Source organism: Varanus komodoensis, unplaced genomic scaffold (assembly GCF_004798865.1).
Source record: "Varanus komodoensis strain SLA01 unplaced genomic scaffold, ASM479886v1 scaffold4, whole genome shotgun sequence".
Taxonomy (NCBI): Eukaryota; Metazoa; Chordata; class Lepidosauria; order Squamata; family Varanidae; genus Varanus; species Varanus komodoensis.
In genome coordinates, this window is record NW_025335941.1 from 282155 (window position 1) to 301644 (window position 19490).

The 19490-nt window shown below is 37.6% G+C and overlaps 1 protein-coding gene across 3 annotated transcripts in view; it reads left to right on the forward strand.

Moving 5' to 3' along the window:
* Window positions 1–11687, forward strand: part of CDKL5 (cyclin dependent kinase like 5) — a 71067-nt gene extending 59380 nt beyond the window's left edge. Inside the window, exons 14-18 of one of the 3 annotated variants that reach the window (XM_044441819.1) lie at window positions 219–342; window positions 3781–3871; window positions 6465–6587; window positions 7695–7814; window positions 9110–11687. In XM_044441819.1, the coding sequence (XP_044297754.1) occupies window positions 219–342; window positions 3781–3871; window positions 6465–6587; window positions 7695–7814; window positions 9110–9496 (845 nt within the window). In that variant the 3' untranslated portion in view covers window positions 9497–11687. Of the gene's footprint in view, window positions 1–218; window positions 343–3780; window positions 3872–6464; window positions 6588–7694; window positions 7815–9109 lie in introns of those variants that run through there. The other 2 variants (XM_044441820.1, XR_006415880.1) reach the window with 2 other exon arrangements.
* Window positions 11688–19490: the final 7803 nt, after the last annotated feature.

Here is a 19490-nt window from a genome sequence, read left to right on the forward strand (position 1 = left end):
AATGGCCATCTAGTAAACATACAGAGTGGGAGGTAAAGATCACCCCCTGCCCCCTGTACTGAGTAAGAGGAGACTTCAAGTTGCAGGACTTACTTATCTCTGTAGAATTACACCTAATGGCATTTTCTTCTGTCAGATAGAAAAAAATAAGGAAATGTGGTAAATAAAGAGGTTCATATGCATATGGATGTGTGACAAATTAGTATTTCTAATTGCAGTTCCATCTCCACGTCCAGAAGGAACATTCCTAGATAATAGTGCCTCAAATAGAATACCTGCACTCCCAGTAGAAAGCAGTAGTGCAACAAGCCACTCAAAGAGACAAACTGCTTTTGATCCCTGGTAAGTCCGTACCTTTATAAGACATTATAGAAATAGATCAGATTATAGACAAGCTCTTCACTTAATACTTCCTAATTTCTTCTACTCATGGCATTGGTTCAGATTCAAGTTGAACCTCTTATATTTTTTAGAACTGAAGGTTTTTGAATGCAAAGTCCAAGTGTGTTTCCAGTATTAACTTTAGGCCTTTTCAGTAATTTAGATCCTCTATTTATAATCCTTCCAATTTCTACTTCTCATATCTTGCTTTGGTCCAAACAGTTTCTGTTTTTCTCATCCTAATGCTAAATAGGTCTGCAGACACCAGATAGGTCTACATTATCCTTGAGTCAACTGCTTATTCTAAAAAACCCAGTATTTTAACTATTAGGTTCATAAAATAGGAAAGGCCTAATATGTACATGTCACAGTTTTAATTTTCTTGGGTAACAAAAAACACATGACATGGGGAATTCTTTAAAAAAAATTGGTTGCCTTTTCTGTACTTTTTGCAAATGTGTGTTGTGTGAGTAGGTAAGTTGGAAAAATGCATGAAAGCTTGCATGAAAGTTCTGTTTGTTTATTCATGACACTGTGTCTGACTAATAAAAAGAAATCAAATACATATTTACAGTTGTTAACATTTTCTTGTGTGATAAACATATTTACTAACATAAAGTTAGTTAGAAAACAGATGGAGAGAAATGATTCCTATAACACTGCAGGTCATGGATCACACAATATAGTTGATTGGCAGTAAGTTCTGGCAAATGCAAGTACTGCACGCAGTGTATATTTAATGTATAGGGTTCACTGCCACAAGATGTCATATTGACTCACTGTTTAGATGGTTTAAAGAAGGCACCTTTACAGGGCCGGGGCAATTTTTGAACTTCCTAGAACTCCCCATGATCCATGCTTCTGCTGTTGTTGCATTTCTCAATTCTCTGGCCGAAAAAAAATGTGGTTTGCTGGCAACTTATCAAGAGGTATGAAAGGCCACTGGTTTTGATTGTACATGTGTGTAGTTGCCATGAATTTCAGCAGTATAGCAGCAGCAGTGGTGAGGGAATAGGGGACAGACTGGGGGTGTTGAGACCCCATCCCAAGCTTAAAGAAATGACAACGCAGTTCATAATCTTAGCATCAGACAGCAAGAACTAATAATTAGAACAGATAAAAAACTGAACCTAAAAGAAGTGAAGGTGCACTATGTATAAGCAACATACAATAACAATATCTATAGTAAGATTTAACTTAGCTCTTGCCTCTCTGAGCAGCATGGATCAGAAATGTGTTGAAGACAGTTGCCAGAAAGGAGGCAATTGTAACCATTTTCCCTATTTGCCTATTTCATCATCCATATCTCAAATCATCCTCTCTTTCTCCCGGTTTCTAACTGAATCTTTTTTTCTTCCTTCATTGCCATTCCTACTTTTGTACTTATGTTTATATCACCCCTATCTTTGACCCCCCCATTAATTAATAGTGTTCTTTCAACATTATTAATTACAACTTCACCCTTCCTATCACCTTGAGACTTACTTGATCTTATCTGCCTTTTGTTTCTTCTCCTCAGCTGCTTTCTTAGCTCAGTTGCTAAGTCTCATTAAGTTTTCCAATTACATTTTTCAGTCATATCTAAGGACTTATTCTCAATCGTTCTTCTTAACCTATCTGCTGCCTCTCATAGATCACTTGGGCAAATCTAAGTGCCAGAGTAGATGTGCCATAAATTGTGCAATTGCTAATTGCATGACTTTAAAAATAAAACTAAATAGCAGCACCAGGGAAGGGAATTGTTAATCCTTTGCCCCCATGGGATTCTCACTCTGAGTTGTCCTATTCCTCCAACTACTGTTTGTCCATTTAGTATATCTATACTAGTTTACTTTTTACGATCACAGAATGACCCAAACATGCTTAGAATGTTTACCCTGAGGATATAAATCTAAATTGGAGAAGGTCGTTGTCAAAGTATAGGTCCCTGTTTAGGTGAGGAGAGTGACATCTGAATCAAGCAAAATGCAGTTACCCTGTTTGCCTCCAAAATGCAGTTGCAAACCCAGTTCAAACAATAATGCATTCCAATTCTGTTTCGAAATGAGCTAGCACATCCCTTGTTCCCCTGATTCAATCATAGCAGAATATAATTACCACAAAACAGGAAGTTAGGGCTGCAGCTGGGTAAACATGCAAACTGAAAGCTTGTTCACAACGGCCAGTCCATGATTCGGCTATATCTAAGGGGGCCAGTACACTACAGACAGAGCCAAAATGCAGGAAACATCCTTTGTATAATTTTTCCAGGTAGGCTGAGTTTGCGTACTAAATATTGGGAAGTTCTCAGACCTTCAACTGATTCTTCTTTAAGCCCACTCATGGGATTTTTATACTTTAGCATATCTCATAGTTCTCTGAATATCACACCTGTAGACAAGTACAATCAATATCAGTCAACACAAGGATCTTTCCCCCTTTAAAAAAAATCTGGCAGCTGCAACAGCTCCTTCTCCAGTCCTCCTGTATACCTGGCTGGCCTCACTGGCAAAAGAAAGCACTGGATTGGCTGCAAGTGTCATGGTGCTCCATTTTAAAACAAAATCCTTTTTACTGTACTTGTTGAAATGGAACAATCTAAATTATTCAGATGCTGCCTCATTGCCCCCCACCAGCACACATGTAAAGGCAACAGGATCTGTGAAAGGGTAACATTTTTGTGCTTCTGAGCCCTCTTTGGCCATTGTTCCCAAACGCAGTGTCTGATTTGTTCATATTGCTGCTATTCAAAATGTAAGGCTTAAAGGCAGTGCTTTAAAAATGCACTTTGGTGCTTGCACTTCTGCTGGCCAACCACCACAGTGTCCTTTGTGGTTTATGTATATCACACATACAGGTTTTGTACCCTCACAGGACCTTGATTTGGGAGGCTTCTCTAGCTGAAGAAGTTTTGGCGAGAACCCATCCCCTCCTGTATATCATTTGTGAGTTCCTGTGCATTTCCTGCATAGCCAACATTTTGGTTTCCTCATAGGAAACTTTATCCTGCCACTTCTGTGAGATAACATACACACACACTTGCTGAAGTCACCAAAGCCTTTTCTTCCAATCCTTTTCCCGTTGTCTTGCTTGGTGTGCTGGTCTGGACTGTTCTTGTGCCTACCGTTCATTGTCAAAGTCTAGTAAATGCAAGAGGATGACCTGATGGGACTCTCTATGGATTCTGACACTTCTAACACCCTGGAATTCCAGACTTTGCTGCTCATTACAGAACTTCAAAATAGAGTGTGAATTCTCTCTGGATCAGAATTCAGGGTCACTTTTATTAAGCCCTTTTGGGCTGGAGTAGATTCTTCATATGCATTGATGTAAAAATGATGACTTTGTAAGATAATGCAGTGTGTAATGTGTTAGGCTAAACTGGTTTTCTGATTTGTGTGTTTTTCCCTCTATGTTAAGGAAAAGTCCTGAAAATGCTGAGCAACTTAAGGAAAAAGAAAAACAAGGTTTTTTCAGGGCAATAAAAAAGAAAAAAAAGAAATCTCAATCTGTAAGTAACTTGTATGTTTTCTAAAAAGTATTATATATTTTAATTACTTTGCTATATAACCTAAGTTGTATTTTTGCTTGTGCCACTATATAAATTTTAGTTTGTTTTGCATTTTAATTTCCTGTTTGATATTTACTTATAATTACATTAAAACATTTGGGCCTGGTCTTCATGTAATAGCAACCCAGCATTCTTTTAACCCCTATCCTATTCTGCGAGAGAGAGTGTGCTAGTGTGTGTATGCAACTCAGTTGTTCCTGCTCCTCCTGCCAGCAAGCGTTGGCTACACAGGCCAGGCGCACTCTGTCACTAGCTTGATCAGTGCTACATGAGAACTAAGAACTCTGGCTTGTTTCTGCAAAGTAGAGTTGTAATTCAGGGTTTGTTCTGGAGTTACAGATCTGGGTTGGTGGTAGAGTGGCAAGGTAGAGATCCTGGTTTGGGTATGATACTAACCAAGCCAAACATGGAGTATCCCTGGCTTGTTTATGTGCTCGCCAGCCTTAGACTCATGAAAAGAGCTTGTGGAGTCCGTAGAGACCAGACTCATGTAAAGGGCGTTTAAAGGGCTTGTGGAAGCTAGTGGACCCAGTTAATTGTAGCAGTGCAGTTACCTAGCCTGCTGTGACAGTGATCTTGAGCCAATATCATCATGACTTCAGTTAAGGTGCAGTGACAAAGACACAATTGTGGATCAGTGTTCCTATCCTCCAGAGCTGGATAGAATGCATAGCTGTCATATTGCACAGAAACTGGAAAAGAGTTAATGGTGCAGGCATAGACTCAAATATTTTGTGTCCCAGTGTATAGGACTCTTTGCTGCCGTGAACAACTGCTCAGCATGAACCATTATGCATAATATGTAGTAAACCATTTTAATGTAACTTGCACCAAAGAGGCAGTATAGCTGTATGTATAACATGACTGTAGTTACACTGATGCAAGGATCGGATCATGAGTGCTTCATCTGCACCTATTTCTAACATACATATGTTCTGTGCTTGCACGTTTTTGTCTCTTGCAAGCTGACTCTGCTATTACGTTCAGTGTACTTTGTGCTGGATTCTTTCTGAAATGGAGATGAATAACCAGCCAAAGCCATGTAATGATTTGGGTGCTGGGTTATGGAGAACTAGTCTGGGCCTCTACTCAGCTGTCAGACTTCCCGGAAAAAGTTGGGTCAGTCACTCTCAGCCTAACATACCTCCCACAGTTCAAGAGATAGCATAGATACATCTCAGTGTCTGAATGGGATGCATATCTGCAGAAAAGCAGCAATCCTAAACAAAACTTCCTTTCACCACAATTGCACTTGGGTTCTACCCTGTCTACATGAAAAGAAGCTTGCAGAAAAGTTGGCTCATTCATCTAGTGCTTATTCTTGTTTGCTTAATAGAATTGTAGAAAATGTAGCCTATCCAAATGCAGAGACATTGTTTAATGATGAAGAATTGCTTTACTCCAAAAACATTGTCTTTGAACTGTGCTTGCCAGCTCTTTTCCACAAAGACCCCACCAACTAGGGACTGAAGTTCTTTATTTATTGGATGCTATTACTTCTATCCTTTAGTTGGAAAAAGGAGTAATTATTTATATTATGTCTATATTGCCCAATAGCCAAAGCTTTACAAGTGTCAGACTGCCCTTACCTGGATCTCATAAGATAATCAATCTATATATACACAGTCATGCAAATGTTTCAACTTTGTTGTAGACATGTCACTGCTGTGTCCATTAGATTTCCTAATCTAATGGACATATATATACACACACACGCAGGTATGCAGGCAGTAGCTGTCCTGCACTACTGGTAATTTTAAGCAATTGAGCTACTTTTCTAAACCATTTTGTTTAAAATTGTTGACCTCTGAGCTTTTCTTCTGCAGATATTTCAGTTAACCCCTGACAACATCTACCATTTCATCCATATGCATATTTAGTGACTAATACAATACCTACATTCACAGCACAATCCTGTATGTGTTTACTCAGAAGTAAGTTTCACTGTGTTTATTGAGGCTTGCTTCCTAGTAAGTATATTTGGAATGTTATTGTAGGTATGTGTTTCCACTGAAGAATTATTTTTCTTACAATTGTATAACTTAATTCCCTTTAAGTTGGAATTACATATTAAATATTAGTTGGCATTTGTATTGCTCTCTCTAACTTCTCTTAACAACTTACTACGTCAGACGGAATGCTCTTAGAGATGATATAAAACCCCCCCATTGTGGAACTAAATTTATACATATACCTTATGTTCATCCCTCCTGGATGCAAAATAGCTTGTAATGATTCAGGAAATAACCATAGTTGTTCATATGCTAGAGTCAAAAGCCTTGTGAAAGTAAATAATTTTTTATTTTTTAAAATACACTAGGTGGGCAGACAGTCTTTAAAAATTTCTTCCATAGGCATTTACTCAGTCAGCAAAGCAATTAATATTATCTTGGTACAATTAAGAAAGGGCAGAGTCAACATGAGAAATAGCTAAGCTATTAAAGTGTTGATATATGTACAGATAAGAGACATGGGTAGCTGTCCTTAATTATAGAGTCATTTATGCAATTAGTTTTTGTATCTTATATTGCAGACAGAATCCACCAAGGCGGAGAATCCAAGCATCAAGAAAACTCTCTTTCCTCTTTTTAATTCAAAGAATCACTTAAAGCATAGCCCTCCTTTGAAAAAGCTTCCTGTAGTCACTCTACCTATGGTATTAATCTTTAAGAATGGTAGCCTTGATAAAAAGCAGTCCAGTAAATCTCTTTTACTGATCACAGCAGCATGTATTTTTTCCCCTGCAGTCACAGATTCTTCCTGCTAGTAAAGCATCTTGAGCCAGTTCCACAAATTCAAAGGATTTAGGGTTAAGGTGGTGGTGGGGGGGGGGGGTTGCATAATTTCAGGGAAGCATAGCTAATTTTGGGGGGGGGAAGATAAGGCCAGTTTGTAATAAATATTTAAAGGTAATATCCTTTAAAGTTAGTCACATGCAAATAAATTTGTATTGCAGTCAAGTTTACATTGTTTTGTAGTATCTTGTTTATGTGGTTTATTATTTCTATCCTTTTACTTAAATAAAAAGAGAAAGCTTCCTTTAAAAAAAATTGATCTGCTATAGAACTCTTTGCAGACTGACTTTTAAAAAGCCTTTATTTTCCTGTGTTTTATGGTGAACAGCTGCCTTATTGCTTTCAATTGGCAGAACAGAGGCAAAGCCCCCTAGATTTAAGGCTTAACAGGTTTTACTCCTAAGCCTCATTTGTTGAGAAGAGGAATCTCTTTCCCTTCACCCAAGCTGCACAAGTAAGTTCTCTAATATTTAAAGCAACCAGGAGGGATGTTCAGCTGACGTTTTTCCCAGCAACTAGCTTGTTGCATTACTTAATTCTTGTTTTAAGCTTAAAGCGTCTTTCTTTTTATATTAGTAGGGGATAAATAGCTTCTTTATAGATGTAAATATAAAACTAAGGGTCTGATAAACAAATCCACTACCTTCCTTAGTCAGATTTTTTGTGGAGGTGGCTCATGATCTTAAAAACAGTATGGAATGCTTTGGAAATGAGGATGAAGCACAGCAATGCACTTAACTGCTCTTTCTCTTTTACAGTGATTTAACTAACAGCATGTGAATGCCTTAAGGGTGGAGGTTAAAACAACTCTGCATGGCATCTACAAATATAACTATCACTATGGAGATACTAAAAGAAAATTGCAGCAATGGGCTTTACCTGCACTGCTTTGACCTGGGGAGAAGGGGGAAATTAGAATATCTGTTTTCCTAGCATTTTTCAGTATACAATACTTTTCTGTGTTGCAGATGCCTGGAAGTGACAGTCAAGATCTTTTGGCATTACAGAAAGCTATTCACTCATCTAACCACCCACCCAGCAGGCAGAAGGATTGGCATTCTGACAAGATGACAGAAATCCAAAGTCATGTAAGTACTGTCAATGTTTTATTCTAATTTGAGGTCACTTGACAGGTGGCTCACACTGCAGTGATAGAGCTGCCAGGTTATATGCCAAAGTGTCCATATACCGTTGAATCAAAGGGGCGATGAGCTGGACATGGCTTCTTCTACCATTTTGGCACCTCCTGCTCCCATCTTTCTTTAATCCATCCCTCCCCCTTGTTCTAGCAAGTGAGACACTGGTATGACTTTGTTCCTAATAATCACAAAGTATTGCCTTTGTGAAACTGTGCCATAAATTATACTAGATCAAAGTATATCATCTGTATGGAAGTTGAACATTTAGTTATCGATTGGTCATTGATTATAAAAGTTGTTCAAATAGCTATTTAAACCCTGCCCAAATGAGTGACAAATATGAAATTGACTAAGAAATCTAACACACGTGTGACACACGTGTTGGTAACTTCCCGATTAGACTTCTGTAACGTGTTCTATGTGGGGCTATCCTTGAAGACGGTTCGGATACTTCAATTGGTGCAGAATAGAGCTGCCAGGTTGCTGACGGGGACTGGGTGTTGTTCTCATATAACCCCAGTTCTCCGTCAGCTTCACTGGCTCCCAGTTGAAGTCCGGACCCAATTCAAGGTGTTGGTTATGACCTATAAAGCCCTCAACGGCTTGGTACCTGGCTATCTAAAGGAATGCTTGCGTCCATATATGCCCTCCCGCTCCTTGAGATCAGCAACAGATGCCCTTCTCTGGGAACCCTCCGTGAATGATATTAGGAGGGTGAGTACCGGAGGAGGGCCTTCTCTGCAGTGGTGCCCCACCTATGGAATGCGCTCCCCAGAGAGGTCCGCCTGGCGCCGTCATTATTTGTTTTTCGGCGCCAGGCTAAGACCTTTTTATTTAAAACTTATTTTAATTGTTAATTTATTATGTATTTATAGGATTTTAAATTTTTAAGCTGAGATGTTACCGCGCTTTTTAATTTTTAATTGTACTAATTGTTATTTATATGTTTTAATTATGTTGTGAGCTGCCCCAAGGCTTTGTTGCGATGGGGGCGGCATAGAAATGTTTTAAATACATACATACATACATACATACATACATACATACATACATACATACTAAAAACAAGAAGAGTGAAGAAAAACCCTTGTCATTTATATGAAAATATTGATTGAAAAGATTTAAATAGCAATTTTAAAGTATTGCAGTTCATAGTATTATTGAATGATTGCCAAATAAAGGATGGATAAAGAATACATTTATGAGGCCCATGAACTTCCCTTTTCTCATTCTTTGTCTTTCAGAGCCAGCCTTTAAAATCCCTCCGCAAACTGTTACACCTGTCTTCTTCCTCAAATCATTCAATTCCTTCTGAACCCCGATTCCAGCCCTTACCAAGTCAGCCTGCTAAAACTTCTTTTTCTGATGTTCGAGTTCACCCAATAAACCAAGTTTCCACCACTAGCAGCAGCAACATGAGGCAAGAATCCCAGGCAAAAGGCCGAACACTCCAGATCCCGGGCCAGATGGAACCAAGTTGGCATGTTTCCCCAGTGAACAGGAGTGCTAGTGATGGGACTTCATATTCTGATCAAATGCCTTCTAAGAGTGGGCAAAATGGGCATACTTATAGCCGAACAAACCGCTCCCGAATGCCGAACCTAAATGATTTAAAAGAGACAGCTTTGTAACAACACTCTGGGAAATGCTTTTGAAGGGATCCACCTAGGGTTATGGTGGTGCTGGTGGTTGTGGTAGTGATGGAATTCTCAGCTTTATAGCAAGTGTGCAATATGGAATATGCAGAGCTACTGTTCCGTACTGTGTTGATAGGGATCTTACAATGAAATGAACTTTATTAATTGCCATTCATCTAATCTCATGACAAAAGAATGAGCACTTCAGGGAGAATGAACTGTTTACCTTTTTCTCTCATTTTACATTCCAGCTTAGTGCACTTCTGTCTGAAAGCTGTATAGGTACTTTGGGGAATTAAAAGAAATGTCTTTAGACCTATGCCCTTATGAAAATTTTGCTGCCTAGATTTAAAAAATAAATTTAAGTGGGGTTTATGTGATAAACTTGTATCCCTAATAAGGGTTTAAAGTTCAGTTGTATGTCTTTGTTTTTTAAACTTCCATATTTGATAGGATTTGTAATATTTATTTATGATATAATATTGTATTGTTATAATCATATCTCATGTTGCAACGTAAAGTTATTTTGAGCTGTTTGAAACATTGTGATGCAGTGCAACAGCTACAATAGTTTCTATAAAAACTAACATACATATTGCATCAGGAGTATTTTATTATATTCATGAATATATATATATGAATATATATATATATATAAATGGTAAATAATTGTCTTTTTTAAAATATACTCATTTAAAAGAAAAGTATTGTTATGACACTATCTGCCATATTTTTATACATTTGTGATATAAAGTGCAGTATTATACTTCTAATAAAAGGGAATTGAATGTGGATTAAGTATGACTGTAACAATATGAATTGTGCTCCACTACTAGATACAGTTACACTGGATTTTCTCCAGGAGTGTCCCTCCACTGACAGATGGCTCTTTGATCCAATGGGGCCTTATGTCAGCGGAATGGACCCTTCAGCCTCTCCAGCTCTCCACCAGATTTGTTCCAGAGTATCAGGCAATCCTTTGGAACAGCATGGAAAGTGACAAGGGGGGTTGCAGGAGGGAGGGGGGAATTGACAGAAATCACCCCCTCCCCATTCCGTTGGTGAACCTTTCTGCTGGATCAAAGTCTTTTGTCAGCTGCGGAATTCCTCTGGATTCAATCCATGGGTAACAAACCACATATTACACTAATTATAATACTTTGTTATAGGCCTTTCCTGGAAGTAATAGGTTAAATGTATTGATCTATGAAACCATAGTCATATTTAGTGACATCTTTGCCCTGGGTGTGTGCTTAGCTTTTCCCATTACTGTCAGTGAGAGATAAGCATCTGCATTCTGGGGCAGAAGACCAGTGTTCCTTTACTATCTTCCATTCAGGAAAACTGACCCATAACAAAAGTTAAGCATATGCTCTTCCATTCAGTATATGGGGTGAAGACCAAAGAGCCACAGCATGAGTTGCAAGTGGCAAGCCAAAGGCGGTGTGACACGGCACTGTAAATCATGGTATAAGGTTTTAAGCCTATGTATATCTTTGCACTTTGTCTGAAATTGTACTAACCAGAAAGTAAAATACTGTATTTAAATGTAAGAAAGGCTGTGGCACTTCCATTTTGTTTCTAGAATTTAATAAAAACTGCAACATTGATAATTTGAATATGGAAAGAAAACAGTTTTCTGCTGAAGCTTAATTTCCCCCCTATATTGCTTATAGGAATACTTACGTGAACGTTGCAGCTTCACTTATTTCAGCGTGCTGGATGTTTTATAATTTCCTGTATATTATTAAAATAACCTTTTAAATTGGATTTATAATACAGTTTATGTGGAGCCTAATATTCCTGATAATAGTGACAATTACTATTTAGGAAAAAAGAAAATTAGTAACATGTTGTTCCCTATGGAGCTGATACAAATGAATGGAAGGAAGGATCAGGACAGTAGCATCAGAACAATACTTTTTATAGGACTAACACAACACTTGACATCATTTAGTCAACTTGTTTTTCCCTAACAGTTACCATTCTTCAAAAAATTAAGCAGGGGAGGCTCATGTGTTACTGGTTTTACTTACCTATTTACTAGCACAGATTAATGGACAAGATGTATTCTTGATTCACTGAACAGTGAAGTTGTGATACTTTTTTTTAAATGTTAGCAGACGTCATAACAGGAATGCAATATCCCTTCCATTATGAAAATAAAAAACTTCAGTTGCAAGAATTGTGCATGGATCTGTTTTCCTATTTAGAAAATAGGTGTTATAACAGTATATAAAGTGCTGTGGGAAAGATATGGGAGAACATGAGACTGCATAGTGGAAACCTTTAGTTACTGCCTGGATGTCTATGTTTCTTTCATGGTTAGGGTTTATTTTGTGCATTTCTAGATTACAGCCTTCTTCCCCAACATTTCTGGCTGCTTAACTAAATTTTCCAACAAAATGCAGTTATGTTTTGAGTGGTTTCTAAGCAGTACTGTGTATATCTCACAATGTGTAGCTTTTTAGTTGGGTCTGTATTTCTTCTAATTTCTACCTTTCAGGTAACTGACACTTTATTTATAAAGTTGCTTTTAGTTATCTTGATCTGTGGAAGTCACTGACTGAAAATATTAGGCATCAAATTAAGTATATCAGGGAATCATTAAATGTATCTTTAGGTTTTTAAAATTACTGCCATTTCTACCAATATATCAAATATATGACTTGGCGGGGTATTCAAAAATAAATCCTTTTTAGTATGCTTTAGTATGTATTTAGTCTGTTAACAGAGAAAGTCTTATTTCAAATACCTTGCAGTCAATTTGGTTTATGTATCCAACTTGTAATATGTTAGTCTTGTAAATATGCTAAGACATCCAAAAAATCTTATTAGGATAATGGAGATTTGCTAGCATCATAAGAAGAGTAAAGCCTATTACACTATTATTCAAGTGTGAGCTTTTCTCTTTACCGAGATTAGCAGAGTAATTTGCTGTACTCTGTAGCATTTCCAAGGATAGAGCAGCTAAGCTTAGTGATGTATTTTTTGCTTTCTAATAGTATTGCTGGTATAAAAAGGGTGCATCATGTATAGAAAAAGGTATACAATTTGCAACAGGATTTAAAGGTACTATTGGAAATGGAAAGCCTTTATGTTTGAAATTATCTATGAAGTAAAAGTTTGATACTTTTAAAATATTATTGCATGAATAGACAATTTTGCAAAAGTGCTCATAATTGAGAGATATTTACTGAAACCTGCTTAAACTGCTTTTTGGAAATACATCATTGCTATGGAGAAGTCTTGTTTAAAATTTTATATATTTTCTACTAACTAAAGTTATTTTTCAGAGGACCTCTTCATTTCCTTGTGCTCATTAACACTATATTTGGAGGAGCAGACAAGCTGTAGAGTTTAGGAAAGCAGTGGTGATTGCCACTTCCTGTTCCTTGGACTTGGGATAGATAATGGCTCTGTTATAGACACTTCAACCCACGTTCTGGATACATGGTTTCAAATGTGTATTTTTAACTTCATCTATTTATATTTATTTATATTGCAATTTATATCCTGCCTTTTTCCTTGCAAAGGGCTAAAGGCAGCTTACATCATCTCTCCTCCTCCATCTTATCCCCACAACAACAACCCTGTGAGGTAGGTTGGGCTGAGAGTCTGTGACTGGCCCAAAGTCACCCAGTAAGGTTTCCCCTTTCTTTGCTTCTAAATTCTCAGATAATATTGAATGAGGTATCTTCTAATATCCACAAATTTTTTGGAATCCAAAGCCCAAGAATAGATATATAGATATAATTGGAGAGGTGCTTTGGAATTTTAGTTTTTTTTATTAAAACAACCCTTTTTCTTTCTAAATGTTCTGTCTTCCCCTTTTCTCTCATTTCCCTCTCTTTCCCAAAGTATGAATAGTCTACATTAGTAACTTGATGGTTATGATTACCTTAAGTCAATCAAAATTTTACTGTATTCAAACTTTATACTGCGTTCAAACTTTATACTGTATGGCAATTGAGCTAAAACTAAAGACACTACTGTTTATAAAAATATTCTAAGATAAGCATCAAAAGAGGAAAAACTAATCAATTGACATATATATTTAATTACTGTTTTCATCTAAGATGGTGGATAAACATGGAACTGGCAGAATAGACGTGTTCCAGTTCTTATTTAACTATCAGCTATTACATGTTAGAGACGCTATGAGACAGAATGATGAAGTTCAGAGTCTAAAACATTCTCAGCTGAGAATATGAATGTGTAGTTAGAGGAGTTTTTGCATTGGCACAATGCTCTAATAATTTTTTCTCTGTGTGAATTAAGTAAGGTCAATTGAGACTGTGGCCAAATGGCATGCATTTCTAGAAGTTAACTTAGGTTTACTATAGCAAAAATTCAATTACAGAGTTAATGTAGACTTACATATAGTGAGGTAAGTAGACAGTCTTCAGGTAACATTTTTGATCTCCAGCTTTAATAGTTTTTAAAAATCTCAAATCATAAAACTTTTAAAAAGATGTCTTTTCTCATCCAAGTTCCTTCTGTGTTCTCTGTCTTAATGCTGACTGGGTTTTTGAATCTAGCAAATTAGGACAAAAGCCATTTTTTAATGGTCTATCATTGAGTCATTGAATCTAACTCGATACTCAAGGACTTTTAATATGGCATTTTTTCCCCTAAGAAAGTTACTACAGTAATGGCTCTTTATTTAAAATACATTCTCTTTATTCAGTTATTCTGACAATGATGTAAAATAGGCTTTCCCAGGCATGATGTGCCTATTAATTTGAAATGGTACAGGGAAAAAATGCCAATTCAGTTTACCAGTGTAGGTCTTTTATATAACTTCTATTAGAACCAGATATATGGGAACATGATTTGTCTGATCCTACTTCTAGTTGCTTAATAGCTCAATCCTGTTAGATTTTTTTTAAAGGAAACAAAGCCACTTTGAAGTCACTTGCATCAAAGTAAACATAGTCACAAGAAAGACTCTCAGGCCATCTAGTCTGACCCCTGGCTTCAGCCGGCTCTGCTCATGACATGCCTACCATGTGCATGTCCAAAGTAGACTTGTGAAAGACTGGCATAATCTTTTTAAGAACTATACTGTTAAATAAATATGCTAGATTGCTGCTTCTGAAAAATGTAAATCAAGTTCATATAGCCAGAAAAGGGTGACAGGGTGGCCCCAGTGTTTAAGCTAGCAATTGTGCTACAGTAGAAGGGTTGTTAGATATCATTAGTAAATATGGTTCTGCACAGTTGCTACTTATTAAGAAGTTGCTAAGGTGGGGAACTTTGAGTTACTTTTCTCAATCAGCCACCAGTGCTAGACATTGAAAGTTGATTAATGCTTTGTTCTCTTGTTGAACTCAAAGCCCAGTGACAGTAAATCAGCGACTAGGTTGGCATGACACAACAACCTACCATGAATAACTAGTCAAAGTCAGTTAGCTTGTTGTCCAAACTCAGACCATTTCTGACAGGGTGACTTATTTGGGGGCAACAGGCTACCCTGAAATAGTTTTGCTCATTCTAAGCATGGTTAGACCCATGGTAGATTGTGTCACCTGAACCTACACAACAGATTCCATTGTGGTTGAAGCATTCAATTAGCAAGCCACTCAACAAAAGCAGCAATTCCCAACCCTTGACACCACTAGCAACAGCCTCTCCACCAATGCCCAGGTGACATTTTGGCACAACCATCACTGGTTCAAAGTCAGAACAGTATTAAGGGCACAGTACTGCCACTTGCACCCTTTGGTTAACCTAATGTCATTACTTTTCCTCCTTTCCAATTGACAGACAGCTGGTGTGCTCCAGTTGGCATATATGCTATCCCACCCTGTGGAATTCCATGTATGTTACCTGTTGCACTTGGCCACTCCCTTTGATAATTGAACCATAAATAGCAAGGCTACATAGATGGCAAGGCTACACACATAGAAGTGTATTGTAAGCTGCACATTTGTGAAAGACTTCACCACCACCACTGAACACATTTACAGGGGCCAAAACAAGAACAATTTCAGTTGCCCTTTTGGAAGCTCCTAAAGATGCATATGAAGTGGAGCAGCTATTGAAATGGTGGGACATAATGAGTCCTAAAGTGAGGGATTCTGGGACACTGAATGGAAGACCAAGAGGGCTGGAGAGCAAAAAGCCATGGCCCAATCATTTGTTGGGCACGCTGTGGATTGTTCGATGAACAGGCACATGACTTGGTTATGGAGTGACTTGGTGTGCTGTGTAAATGAACCCCATGAATAGAGAGAGGCTGCAGAGTGTGGCTAGTACTTCCAATTAATTCCAAACCAGCTTGGCATGATTGTGTTAGTACACTGCCTTAAGGCCTTCCTTATTTGTTTTGCATGTATCTCTATGAAGTTTCAGCTATTAGGTTGCCTTGCTTCTTTTGCATACAAAATAATCAGAGAGAGATTCACTCTCTCACACATTCAATGATTCTTAGACTTGGTTAGCATGTCAGAATTTATTTAGTTCATTTGTCAGTTTCATGAAGGATAGACCTCACATCTCAATATTACTCAGCTGAATCATTATACTAAATGGGGTGTTGGAAGGGGATTAACACCAAAATGTAGTTCACAGGATAGAATTGGCAAGGGGTGGAGTATTAGAAGAACCAATGAGATTTAAGATAGTTTCAAAAATAAATAAAATACAGAACCGAATTCCTACAGATAAAATATGAAATGGGCACTACTTCTAAAACCACAGACTTTAGGTTACATTAATGATTAGAAAGGACTTTTCAGTCCTTAGCATTGTACAAGGTTTCTCTGGAGGTTGTAAATCTCACTTCTCTTTTTCTGTCTTAATATTTTGTTTTATTTTTGGAATTATGGTGGAGGACATGACTCATTTAGTAGTAGTACATTCTGATCTATAAATTTATATTCTCTGGGGAAGGGGGAAAACTGTCAAGCAGAGAACTGCAGGGGAAAATAGCTGTTAATATGCTTAAACTATTTTGATATCAATTGTCAAAATATAGGATAATTATTGATTAAAATGGGGGAGATGCATTTCTGAAGACTTTTATAGCTTTGTGAGAAACATAGTAAACCAAAAGGAACCAATTATGAAGGCAGCTTTCTAGGGTTTTTTAGTGCTATGGGTAAAATTACCTACCTTCACTATCCCCATTCTGGAACATCTCAGATGCACAAATTTAAAATAGACACCAGTTCTGTTGTTGGAAGAGATGTTGTATAAATCTTTTAATTATAACTGACTTTTCAAAAATACTGAATATTTGAAGGAGACTTGATTCCAAGTTAATAAACCATATGTAAAGTGTTTAACAAATTCTTCTTATCATGTTAGGGTTATATCCATATCAGATTGTTTTCAGGCATGTATTCCATTTTTAACTCCTGTGTAATTTTTATTTATGTAAATAATATGGGAGGGGAGGTGGGAAGCAAATTATCCTGTGGTACACTTTAATAATCAGCATGGGAATTATTCATTTTTACTGAACTTTATGTCTTTTTGAATGGGCCTTAAGAAATTGTCTTTAATAAAAATGCAGGATTTGCACTAGAAAACTGAGATTGTCATCACTGCTGTCCTCAAAGTACTTCATGCATCCCTATTTAGTGCCTTTCATCCTTGCTGGCTTGAGATTTATTTACTCTTCTGCTCTTAGCCATTTTGAATCTAACTACAGAAATGTGCTTGCTACAAAATGCTCTGACTTCTCTCCAGGGCCTGCATTAAAGTAGCTACATAAATGGAGTTCAGATAACAGTTTCATGCCAGTGTCGTGTAGCGGTTAGAGTAATGGACTGGGAACCAGGGTTATCTGGGTTCTAGTCCCCACTCAGCCAAGGAGCTCAATGCGTGACTCTGAGCCAGTCACAGACTCTCAGTCTAACCTACCTCATAAGGCTGTTTTGCAAGGGTGAAATGGAGCAGAACCTGGTACGTCACTTTGGGTTCCCTGCAAGTAGAAAGTTGGAGTAGAAAAGTAATCTAATAATAATAATTGGATAGTTTATCGCTAAACACCCATGAAGAGTATAGGAAGCAGGATATGTCACTAGTTATTTATATCCACCTTTTTTCTTACAAGGAAGCCAAGGAGACATACATAAATTCTCCTCTGTCTCTCCATTTTTGCTCCTTTTACATTTTCATGCTTGTGAACTCTGACTTTTACAACCTGAAAAGAAGATCCTTCTTTCACTTCATTCCAAAGCAACCCAAGAGGGACTGCATCTACTACATGCCCTTCATTATGGAATGTTTATTCTTTCTTTTCACTGGATACTTATTATTTTCCAGAGCAGCTGCTGGAACACAACGGTGGATTTTGATATTAGGAAAATAGCATCATTCCCATTCCACGCTAGACCTGACCATAAACTCTCTTAAGTAGATGGCCCCATTCCCCTCCATATGTTTACATGCAAAGCAGAGGTTTAACCTGTAGCCCAGTTACCTAAAAGGTGGTTATGTGAATAAAAAGAGGTAATTGTAAAGTACTCTGTTGACAAAGAGCTCCTGACTGTAATTCAGCCATGATCATAGTGTTCATAATTTCTATTTAGTATTCCTTTATACTTGTCATGCCACAAATTTTATTCTGGTTTCATTCTCACCTCCTCCTCTTCCTGTGTGAAACAGTGCCTTGGTGCTACTCTAACATCTGGGTTGGAAACCATTGTCGAGTAAAACCTACTCACCTATTTTCCTAGGATAGAAATCTGTCATGTGCTGTAATGCTTTGTGGGTGAGCAAGATACTTTCCTATATGTTGCCCAGAGGTTGCTGTGTATGAAACCTTCAAGCTCTTCAACACATCACTCAGTTTACCACCCAAAGGAGTTCAACAGTTTCTATTCAAGACTTGATTTCCCAAATAATTCTAAAAATTTGGTCCTCTGTTTGAAGTTTCCATTTCTTTGGATTCATTTTTATCAGGGCTGCTCCTTCTGTACAATTTTTGGTGGGACTTTTTCTTTGTTTAATAATATGTATTGCATTGCGCTATAAGGGCAGGATATTGTTCTAGAAGTAAGTTGGGCTCTGATGACAAGATTTCAGAATTCAGTTAATTCTTCCTAATTTATTATAGAAAGCAATGTCAAACATGTTATCATCTATCAATGGCTTAGGATGCACATACGCCATGCCATAAAGGACAGAGCTCATCTATATCATTTACTCAGCTGCCAGAAACTGCAGTTACTGAAGATGATAAAAATTAATGGATAATACATGTGCAAGAAAGCAAAAAGGCTGTATCTATCCTACATCTACCTACTATATCTATCCTGTATCTACCTCTGAAATTGAGATTTTCAGCATCAACGGATCTTGCTCTTCAAACTCCTTGGCATCTTGAAGTATCTCCAAAAACTGAAAGTATTACCATAGAGGTAGGTGTTGTTTGGACCTTCTGTCTAGGAGCACTGGTCTTCCCTCAACTCTTAATGCTTTCAGTGGAGATCCTGGAATGGAGACTAAATTTGAGTGGAGACTGACACAGACATGCACAAACCTGACTGTGATTGTTAAAAGACTGGGATTCTGTTGTTACCTATAGAATTGCACTGATGCAATAGGCATTCAATATACCAGAACCCAGCAGCTAGGAGTGCAGTGCCAGGGTTGCTGTTGCCACCATGCCTCATTTCTGGTTGCTCAAGAAGAATTACTGTGTAAGTCTTATTCTGCTTCCAATCTACAAAGCCCCACTAGGCACTGGGATGGTGGGGCTTGTTTAGGTAGAACCTCACTATTCATTATACTTACACATATGGTTTATAACCTGAAATTCTCTGTAATAATCCATGTATCTGATGAAATGGGCTATAGTTCACAAAGGCCTATGCCAGAATAAACATGTTAGGCTATAAAGTGTCACAAGACCATTGTTTTTGCTACAATAGATGAATGCTGCCCCCTCCTGATTTATACAGAAGTACATCCCATCATGGAAAAAGTCATCTTGCAGGAGCACCAATTTGCAGTCAGCAATTAAGTGCACCAT